General features: G+C 31.3%; 1 protein-coding gene across 3 annotated transcripts in view; it reads left to right on the forward strand.

The window, feature by feature from the left end:
- The window catches only part of LOC129234524 (polypeptide N-acetylgalactosaminyltransferase 5-like), an 82,131-nt gene extending 71,926 nt beyond the window's left edge, over positions 1 to 10,205 (forward strand). For all 3 annotated transcript variants that reach the window (XM_054868533.1, XM_054868532.1, XM_054868530.1), the window contains 2 exons: positions 1,777 to 1,911; positions 9,692 to 10,205. In XM_054868533.1, coding sequence (XP_054724508.1) covers positions 1,777 to 1,911; positions 9,692 to 9,841 — 285 coding nt within the window. In that variant the 3' untranslated portion in view covers positions 9,842 to 10,205. The remainder of the gene's footprint in view (positions 1 to 1,776; positions 1,912 to 9,691) is intronic.
- Positions 10,206 to 11,225: the final 1,020 nt, after the last annotated feature.

The following is an 11,225-nucleotide window of genomic DNA, read 5'->3' on the forward strand; positions in this document are numbered from 1 at the left end:
GATTCATTAGTTATATTTTTGTGTATTCTTAGAATAAAAGAAAGTTGAAAAAGAAAGATTTCATTTGAAAGACAGAATAAACCCCTCTTTGCAATCCTTGATGGGAAAAACTTGACTTTACTGGAAACGATTTCAAGTTCATTTTTTAGCTCTCTGTTTTGTCTTTAAAATTCCAAGGTTGTACAAACCACACTGGCTATCGTCAATGTCAAATAGCAACATGCCGCCCATTCAAGTCAAGAGACTCTGCCACACCTCCAATTAACACGCTGGAGTGACTATGGGGAGAAGCGAAAAAGCCACCATGAATATATTCTTAGCTTGCCGTTTTCATTACGAAAAAGTTTTCGAACATATTTGTATCCTGCTGCTTTTAATATAAAAATATAATTCCGAATATGTTCGGGCTCGCCGCCAGGAGGGTTAATTTTGATAGAAGTAGCCAAATAATCTAAAGTAACATTAGGACTTTTTTTCTTCACTAAAGGAATTGCTTTTTTTCTCCTTTACCAGGGAATTGATGTCTGAGGAAATTGATCAAGTACAGAAAAACTACCTGTATATCTCTAGTTCTGTAAGATGATCAATAACCTTTGCATTATAAGTTAACAATTATTTTCCTGTCTTGAATGCAAACTGTAAATATTGTTTCCATGTTTTAAAAATTTAAAGCTAAAAATTTTCAGAATATTTAACTTTCAAAGTAAAACTAGAAAACAGATAAACCTAAATTAACATTTGATCAAAGTGTACCTAATATTTTTTTTTATTAACTGGGATATTCCTATCTAAGCTTTGAAGGAGATTAAATTTTTGGGAGGGAACAAAAATAACAATATTTCTTTACACTTTCAACCTTTCCTACTTTTTAAAATTTTGCACTCATTGCCTTGCTTCATTTTTCATCCAGTTGCTCACTTTCATTCCACTAAAATTAATAAAACTAAACAAACATTTTACAGCTTTATGTGCTCAATGTATGGACTTTGATGGACAATCTGCAATGGAGATTATTCTTGTCTAAACTGTTTTTAAGGAGGACACCTTAAAGAATTTAATGGGAATCTTGCCAGCCTCCTTAAATTTTTGGTGTTCAAAAAACAAGTCTAACAAATTGTACATAAAAAGTAAAATTGCAGTGATAAGTATTTAATATTTTCTTTAAATCTTGTGCTATACCCTCAAACAGTGTGTACAATGTATCATTTTTAGTTATCATCTTCTGATTTCTTTATTTTAAACAGTATCATAAGTTCATTATAAGATTAATTTGAAAAGATAATAAATGATAAACAATATTTTCTTCAAATGGCTAATTCATATCCTTGGCAGTACATGAGCATGTTGAAAACAAAGCAAACCCCATGTTGAAAATTGGCTACAAAATGGTGCCATGAAACCCTTTTATATTGTTTTAATAGCTTTAATGGTTAAAATAAAAAAAATCATGCTGTAGGATGTTGAAACTTTTGTTAAAAATAATCATAATCAGAGATGACAAAAAGTAAAAATCTTAGAAGCTAAGAAAAAAATGTAGGCGCCAGACAAATTACTTCTCAGAATTAAATGGAAAATTCAATATAATATAGCTTTTGAAAGATTCTTGTTCTGAAAGGATCAGTTTCCAAGACACTTTTCTTTAAGTCCCCCTAGGGTTTGTCAGATTCTAATCATAACCTTTTTTTAAGGAAAAGAAAAGTAGTAGCGGACTTTGTAATCTTTCTTTATATATATAATTTGTAGAAATTACAAATGTAAATAACTTTTTTTTCCCAGGTCTTTGCTTATACTAAGAGACAGCAAATAATGTCTGATGATAACTGTTTGGATGCAGCTTCGAGCGAAGGACCTGTCAAGCTTTTACGCTGCCATGGAATGGGTGGGAATCAAATGTGGTCGTATGACAAAGAGGTAATTCTATATAAATATTTCTAAAAGATGTTTCAATCCAACTACTGCAGACTTTGTAGTTATCCTGATATACCAAATTTTTTCCTGAGTTATTGCTTTGTCTCAAGATTTAAAAAAAAAATTCTATTGCTCCCAGCAGGTTTTCAGTTCGTCCCTAAAGAAAAAAGGACTAAATTCCTTTAAAAACGGACCTAAATCTTAACTTTCAAATGTTAAAATTAGTAATGCATTGATTAATTGGCAGTAATTGGCTGCCTTGCTGATTAATCTATTAGAAAATGTAATCGCTTAATTGGATGAAATATTTTTATTTTAAAGGAAATTTTGCTGGGATCAAGTAACTATTTTGAATGAATTTTAGCGAATTAATTGGTAGATTTGTTTTTTCTTTTATTGAAATTACTTTTGCTAAGAACAAGAAACTATGCTGAATGAATTTATTACACCTAACCAATAGTTTAGAACTCAAACTGTTCTGTTCTCATTTGATTCAAAATTTTAAAATTAGGTCAAGGGAGTAAACAACATATTCATATTTTTTTGTTTTTTTAATTGAAAGAGATAGAAGAGATTACTGAGAAAATTCAAAATGAAATTGTAGCTTTAAAGGAAAAAAAGAAACTAGATTTTGGAAAAAAAAAGATTTTTAGGAATTTGAAACTAAAACAAGAAGTGCTGTCCAGAACTAAATGAGCATATTTTCCCATGTACCAATATCGGCTTTCTAGCATCGAACCAATATTCTGTAAATTATAACTATAACTGCAAATAATGTCAAACCTACCTTTTCAACATTTAAAGTTATAACCTAATATGCATCTGTAATATGATGAAATATTTACGTAAAAAATAAATAACCCAAGAAATAAAATAGTACTACCTTTAAAATAATGCTGCAAAGATATTTTTATACAAAAATTTTTTCTTTAACCGTTAAAAAAGTAAAAATAAAAGACATATCAAAATTAATACATTTTATTAAATTTTAAAAAAGTGGTTGTTTTTCCTTTTTGATGAAAGTTAAGCTTCTCGGGGTTTTGTTTCCTCCCCTGTTGAATCCAGCTTTAATTTATATTAATATTATTTCTCAAAAATAGCAGCAAATGGATTGGAACTTTCTAAAGGAATGAACTTTGCTAAAAAGATGTAAAATCAACAATCATAGCGTAGAAATTTAGGAAAATTGCTGACATGTTTTGGAGTTATGAGCTATCCATAAATGTCACACCTTTTTTTTTTTCAACATATTTGACCTATTTTCCTTTGTCGAACCATTTTAATAACAATTTATTTGATGCTCATATTTCTGATTTTCAGTCTCTGTTAATGTAGTTGTAACTTTTTTCATGGAAAGAAAAATTAAATAAATAAATAAAAATCACAAGAATTGTTTTGAGATGAATTGCAATTCATCTTACGGGGCTGATTGCTAAACATTGAGAAAAAAAAAAAACACTACTGGTCATTTTATGTCAAGTGATCCAAAATTTGACAAATTTTTTCATTCACATTTTTGTAGTGAATTTGTTTTAGATTTTTATCTCTTATTTTTTATTTATGAGACTTTGATTTTTAGAAATAGCCTCTTTTTTTCATGGATGCTTGAATATAAAATGGACAATAACTCAACACCAAATACAAATAGAAAGATTTGGTCAAAAATATTTTAAAGTACGTTAGTTTCTGTTCAATGTGATATGCAACATGACTAATTTTATTTAAAATATTATTTTTAAAAATTGAAATTTAAAACTGAAATTTCTCAGAAAGCATATAATGAATTTTTTTTACAAAATTTCTGTGTATTTTATCTTTATTTGTGCAAAATTTCAAGTTGGGATCTCAATGGGATGATATTTTTATGAATTTTTGAATAGAATTTGACTTAAGAAATAATGATATTTTTCAGATTCTATTTATTTAAATATGGGATTCTCTTACTGGGTGATGGTCAAATGAGTAGTAAGTAAACGTGACTATGCTTGGAATGAGCTGGCATAAATTTGTAGATTGGTAAGCCCCCCCCCCCCCCCAGCACCACACCACCACTTTTAATCTTTTTTTTTTTAGTTTTCAAAATGTAAAAAAATAAAACAAAACAGTAAACTTATTAAAAGGTGGTAAATGTTCTTTAAAACAAAACGAAATATATCCCCCCCCCCTCCCATGCACTCAAACATACGATTAACACTATACTAGTATCCCGCCTCACCTGGGGATTGAATTGAGAATTATTTTTACCCCATATGTTTTCTTCTTTTCTCACACCAAGTGTTTCTTTTTAAATCTAACTTCACAAAGTGTACTTGATTAATTCAATATCTGATAAGGAAAGTTATGATTCATTTCATCCCCCTACCCCAGCACCTACCTTCAATTTCGGAAGGAGGAAAGGAGTTTGCCCCAAGATCATAGCAAAAGTGTTTTCCCCATGTTGTTTTAATGTTTTTCCATTCTTTTCACACAAAACTACAAATAAATCAAAGTATCAGATTATGTCTGTTCACACATAACTACAACATCTGGAGTGCAGCTGTTTTTTTCTTTTCTTTATTGTTTGTTTTCTTTTAAATTTCTGTTGTAAGGAAGAATAATGCAACGAGATATATCTATACAGATTAAATGGATCAAACTAACTTTGCTCCTTTGAGCATAGCTTTCCATGTTGTTAAGCTTTATTCCAGATTGCTTTCCCTTCCCCTCACCCTACCACTGCTGAAAAAAAAAAGCTGCAAATGAGTATGGTTCAATTCAGTGATGTTCTTATCAATTTTTCCAAGGGTATGTTCCCAGTAATCCATTATGCACAATATGTACATGCATCACATACATAATGTCTAAAAAATGTTTGAGATTATACCCCTGGTTTTATTTGTCAAAGTTTTCCAGACTTTTGATGTTTGTGATCTCTCCTCCCCACCCATTTATAAGCCTCAGCCACTACTGATGTTTGGCAGCATTCATTATGCTTATTACTTTTTCAAACCACTTTTTTTTTTAATTTTGAAAAAAAAAAAAAAATAATTAGTGGTGGTACGCAGGGGAGGGAGCGGGGCTTACTATTCTACAAGTTCATGTCAGCTCAATTCACGCATAGTCATGCTTACTTACTACTCACCAGACGATCACCAGTAAGAGAACCCCATATTTAACTAGGGCTCGACCGATGGCATTTTTTGGCCGATGCCGATTGTTGGCCGGATTGTTCAAAGACGGCCGATGGCCGATTGTTTTCCTCCGAATGGCCGATGGCAAAAAAAAATCAAACAGAAATAAATTGATAAGATTATCAGGGATTTAAAGGATCATTGATTCATTTCACTTAAATTCCTTTCTACGAATAAGGAATCGTAATCACAAAAAGAAAAATCAAATTTCTTGACCTAAATTTCTATTTTACGATCACCCAATTTAAACTTCACAAGTTTTTTCGGCACATCTGTACATGCATATGTACCTAAGAATATATAGATGACCAAAATATCTATTTTGAACGCCTCCTGAGTTAATTATCGCAAATTCCCTTGTGATGTCTTCATGCGCGTAAACTTTCTTCACTCAAAAACGTTATGAAATAGTAAGTTGGAAACTCATACGTGCGTAGTATGATCTGAAAGCTCGAGGACAAGTTGTATAAAACCTTACCCTGAATAGTTCACATTACCGAAGCACAATTATCTACAAAATAGCCTTGGACGACTATGCACTTCTGCCAACATTCGTATAGCTTTTAGAAGCACTCCTGGAAGACATTTTTCGCAACCTCTTAAAAGGCCTCTTGCGCTGCTACTTTAACTTCATCGTGGGGACGAAGGCAACTTTCATGTTGTGAGGATGCACGGTTCGATTGGTCAATACTCTGATATGGCAAACAAATTACATAAGGTTTCGTCGGACTTAGCTCCATGTGACTTTTACCTGTTCCCTGCAAAAAAAAACATTTGCATGTACGCCACTTTCTTCCGTCAGGAGAAGATAAAGCTGCATCATAAGAAGGTAGCGAAAAATGGCTCCCAGGAGTGATTCCAAAAGTTATATGAACACTGGCAGAAGTACATAATTCCTCAAGGTGTCCTTTTGCAGGTGGATGTGCTTCGGTAATGTGAACAATTCTGGGTAAGGTTTTATGCAGCTTGTCCCCGAACTTTTGGATCGTACTGCGTACAATTTGTATAGGGTGTAGTTATGCTTCTCCTTTTTTTAACAGCTGTATGATGAAAGAAAAAGAACAACAGTCAAAAAAAAAAAAACAGAAAGAAAAAAAAAACAAAGAGACTGTTTAATAACCTATTGATTTGTTTTTTTTTTTTTTTTTTTCAAATTGAACATTTAGCTAAGATTTCAATAATATTGTAATAATGTATGGTTTTAGGTACATTAAAAATAGTTAAAAAACATTAAATTATGTTGTTTAATCCATCAAAAAAAATAAATAAATAAATAAATAAATAAAATAAAACTATGAAACCGTCAACAAATTACGCAATTAAATTGGAAAGATTGCACGTAGACATTTTTTAGTCATCAAATTAAACGAAAAAGATAACAGATAAATTACAATATTAAATCATAATAGAAATATTTTTGTACTTATTTAAAATTTATGAATAGAAAAGTTTGCATTTTTCATAAAATCTATAACAGTGACATAAGTTTTGCTGAAAAAGGAAATACCCATGAAAAGAGCGAGGTTCTTAAAACGAAGCAACAATAAACGAATTCAATATTTGCATTAAGTTAATAACTGAATAAATATAATACTTGATCTGTTGTTTGCACATAATATTGAACAATATGATTGTTTAATCTTTTATGAAGCTTTACAAACAAGTTCAAATTAATTATTCAATTTAGCAATAATTTTCTGAAATTTAAAAAATTGCATGATAGAAAATCCTTGAAACTATTCTATAAAAAATGAAAATAACTTATTCATTGATTTTTTATAAATACTAAAAAATAGTTACTTACAACAGAACAAAAAATCGATCGCTATTAATGATGCAAAAAAGATGGCGCATTACGAAATATAGGTGAAACAAGTATGAGAAATACGCAAAATGACATTTCTTGACCAAAATAAATAATCGCTAAATATTTAAGAAATGCTTGAAACGACGAGGGAGGAGGGGGGGTCACCCTCTGATTTTGGAGTAACTCACACTTCGGCACCAACTTCGGCCTCATTTTCTTAGTACAGAACTGCTACCACCAACGCCTCGGAAGAGTTTCTGAATCTACTTCAGCACTTCCGAAGGAAAAATTCAAAAGTCCCTTTGATTTCCGAATTATGTCACCATTCAAAACGTCTTTAATCAGTTTGTTACTTTAATGCTCTAAATTCTTTCTAAACCAATAGATAAAGTCTGAAAAACAAATCTCTAATTTTATGAATGGTGTTAGTTTTAAACAACTCAGAAGTACAACTAGAGTTTAATTTCAGAAATTGAGGGAGTGGGAGGAGGGGCACGCAAGTGTTCTCGGAAATTGAAAAAATAGTCGTAAAAAATAGAGTTCAAAATAATCATAAACATGGCCAGAAAAAACCTTTTAAAACTTGCACCCGAGTTTGTTTTGGCGTGCAGTGGCGGATTTAAAATTTAGCAAATGTTGCAATTGCACGAGAAGCCCCATAACCATAGGGGCACCGTTGGAGTTACAAAAATGCTTATGATAAATGTTTTACAACTTCTGTGATAGAGAAATAGGGCCCCAAAATGTATTTCAACGGGCCCCAAACTTGTAACTCCACCGAAGCGATACAGAAAAGACTGCATTACTGTGATTCCTATTACAAATATCAAAAAATTAAAAATTACCGTCGGTTCAACGGGAATTTAGCAAAATGACCCAAAAACCGGTTTCGCCATCTCATATTTGTTTCCATGTTCTCCAATTCGGCAATATATCACCAAATGATCGTCAGTCTGAGACGCTATAGTAGTTTTGCATTGAAATATGTAATTAATAGCCACAAAAAATGAGTAAACTGGCTTTTAGAGCACCCGATCGAAAACAAAAGGGAAGTGTACAACTGGAACGTACGCACACCCCGAATGCGAGAATTTAACCTTCTACAGTTTACCATTTTTGAGTTATGACTTATGAGAGATATATACGTACATCCAGCTGCAAGAAACGACGCAATAATTAACTTGTTTGTACCTGAATGCAAAATTAAAAATTCCTTCAGGGGTGATAAAATAGATATTCATACTGAAATTCAAGTAAAAAATTTTATAAGAAAATAATAACTCCCTTTACTATGTATTAAAAAGTAAAACAGCAAAGGTCCTTTTTTTCAAAAACATCGGCCAATTCCATCGGCTTTTCGATGTATTTTAAGGCCGATGGGCCGATGTTTCCTGCAAGTTAGCATCGGCCACCAATGCCGATGGCTAAATTGTTGAACCATCGGCGCCGATGCATCGGCCAGGCCGATGCATCGGTCGAGTCCTATATTTAACTAAATGGAATATGAAAAAATCATTATTTCTTAAGTCAAATTCTATTTGAAAATTCATTAAAAATGTGATCCCATTGAGATCCCAACTTAAAATTTTGCACAAATAAAGATAAAATACACAAAAAATTTTGAGAATTTTTTAAGCAAATTCATTATATGTTTTCCAAAAAATTCAAATTTTAAATTTAAATTTTTAAAAATGAAATATTTTATAAAATTAGTTATGTTGCACATCATATATATTAAACAGCAACTAGTTTACTTTAAAATGCTTTTTACCAAGTATTTCTATCTACATTTGGTGATGAGTTATTGTCCATTTTGTGTTCAAGCATCCATGAAAAAAAGAGGGTTTTTCTTAAAATCAAAGTTTTATAAATAAAAAATAAAAGAGTTAAAAATCTAAAAATTTGAACTTTTGATGACCTTGAAGGGTAAAATCAATGAGCCAAATTTCAAAGAAATAAAAAATATGATGAAAAAACTTTGGATCAACTGACATGGAATGACCCCTACAATACACATGAAATTAATTTGTGAATTCCTTTGAAATGGTCTCAATTTGAATAGTAAAGCCAGAAAGTTTGTTTTTTGTACTATTTGTAAAGTGGCACTTTGATTTTCAAAGATTTCCATGGTTTAATGCAAAAAATGGATGTATGACATTTTGCATTTCTCTCAGCAAAATCAGTAGATTAAAGTTTGCAGATAAAACACAGACATGAGTACAAAACTCGCAAAGTCCTCCGATTAGCTAGAGCTTTTTACCCCTGGTTTTACGATGACTGTTTTAACACTCTTATATCACTAGGATATGTAAGCGAAAATCCAGGCTTCAGAGTCGAAGAAAAGGAATCCGGATGATTTTGGGGTAAAGGAGTCTGAATCGGGAGTCAAAAGTCATTAAATTTCCAGATTCTGTTATTTTTTCCTAAATTCCACAACTTTTGCCAGTGCTTGCGGAGTCAGGCTGATTTTGGAGTAAAGGAGTGAATCGAAGGTTCTAAAATTTCTGGAGTTATTCATTTTTTTCCCAACTCTGTGGCCTTGGTGAAAATTTTTTTGGTCTGAATGCTTATGCTCAAAAGGGCATTTCTGGTAATTAGCTTGTTCAAAGCTCAGTAAAATTTGCTGACTTTTTGCAGTATTTAAGTTTTTTTTTTCAGGATATTAGAGTTGATAATGTCTTGTGCAGCATGCAAAATTTTTTCATTTCTCCTAAAATGTTTATCATTAATCAGAATTATCTTTATCATAAATTGCGATTAACTCAAAAATTTTACTAATACATTGAATTTGTCTTATAATTGTTAGGATGAAACAGTTATACATTCTCAAAGTGGGCGCTGCCTCGACAAACCAGACGATTCTGATGTCACTCTTCCAACCTTAAAAAAATGTGATGGTCGACAGTCACAGAAATGGATAATGAATAATAGTTTTAAATGGCAGGATTCATCATAACAGTTGGAGAGAGAAAAATTCCTGAAAAATTATATCTGTGATGAGCAAAGTACAAGACTTTAATTGGTGCATTTCTGACTAGATTGGGAATAAATGTGTATATATTGCTCATTCTACAATATGCCAAATAAAAATAGGACTCAAGTTCTGTAGCATGAACTATACAAAATGTAATGTACATTCCACTCGATACAACTCATTGCAGTATACTGGTAATGCTGCAAAACTTCTTGCTTTCCACTAAAGGTATTCGGTATATTAAATTCCACTGTTCCTGATATTTTCTAGAATACTTATTATTAAATCATTATTTATAAAATGTTATAGATAATTTACCTTTTACAGTATTTGTGTTAATAAAATATATTTTATCACACTCTATACTAATTTGTTTCACACTCCCAACTAATGTTCATCATACAGTAAAACCTGTAAAGTTGACCACCTTTCTAAGTTGACCGCTATTTTCAGATACAGAATTAGATCTATATCATATAATTCAACCTCTATAAGTTGACCACTAAAGTAGTGCACCGCAGGTGGTCAACTTACACAGGTTTCACTGTATTTGTCAATTTTGAGTTACACCATATGGTGTGCTCATGGCACATAAGAAAAAGGGCAAAATTTACTTGCACATTTTTCCAACTCTCTAGCTATTAGTAGGTTTTTCCACTAAAGATCAGAAGAAAAAAAAGTATCCATAAGGTAAAACAAAAGTTCATTTAAATTTTTAAAATTCACAAAATTTTTTTTAAAGAAACAAAGAAATTATACTAAAGTGCAGTTTAAAAAATGGGCTCATTAGGAAGTCTGATTTTTTTAGCACCAAAAAATTTTTGAGTTAAAAATTTCGCCATTTGAGGTCGTGAATGACAAGAAACAGGACAGCAATAAACATATTTATTTGTTCTTCCTATCGAACAATAAATATGATGATTGTCTTTACATAGAACATAAAATTATCAACTTCTAAATTTACAGGATCATAAATTTAATTAAATTATTTCAGGAAGTTTCTCCAATGCATTTCGACATGTTGCATTTAGCTGCCTTAGTTGTGTCATGCCGTATTCTGAAGATCATGTTGAACAATTGTTACAGCAGAAACAAATAAGCTTACTGCTGTCCTGTTTCTCATGTTTTGGGTCCTAGGCGACATCTACCAGTGACATTTTTAATTTATAAAAATCTGACTTTCCTATAAGCGCATTTTTACAAACTGCATTTCTGCATTGATTGTGTGTACCTTGTTTTACAGAGGTGGTATTTCTTATAACTTATTATAGTTATTATACTGTTTTCAACTATTATAAAATTGTTCGAAAGAAAAACCATGATTAGGGTAAATTAACACGTAATTAGAATAGCAAAGGGTAAAAAT

The sequence above is a fragment of the Uloborus diversus genome, chromosome 1 (assembly GCF_026930045.1).
Source record: "Uloborus diversus isolate 005 chromosome 1, Udiv.v.3.1, whole genome shotgun sequence".
Classification (NCBI taxonomy): domain Eukaryota; kingdom Metazoa; phylum Arthropoda; class Arachnida; order Araneae; family Uloboridae; genus Uloborus; species Uloborus diversus.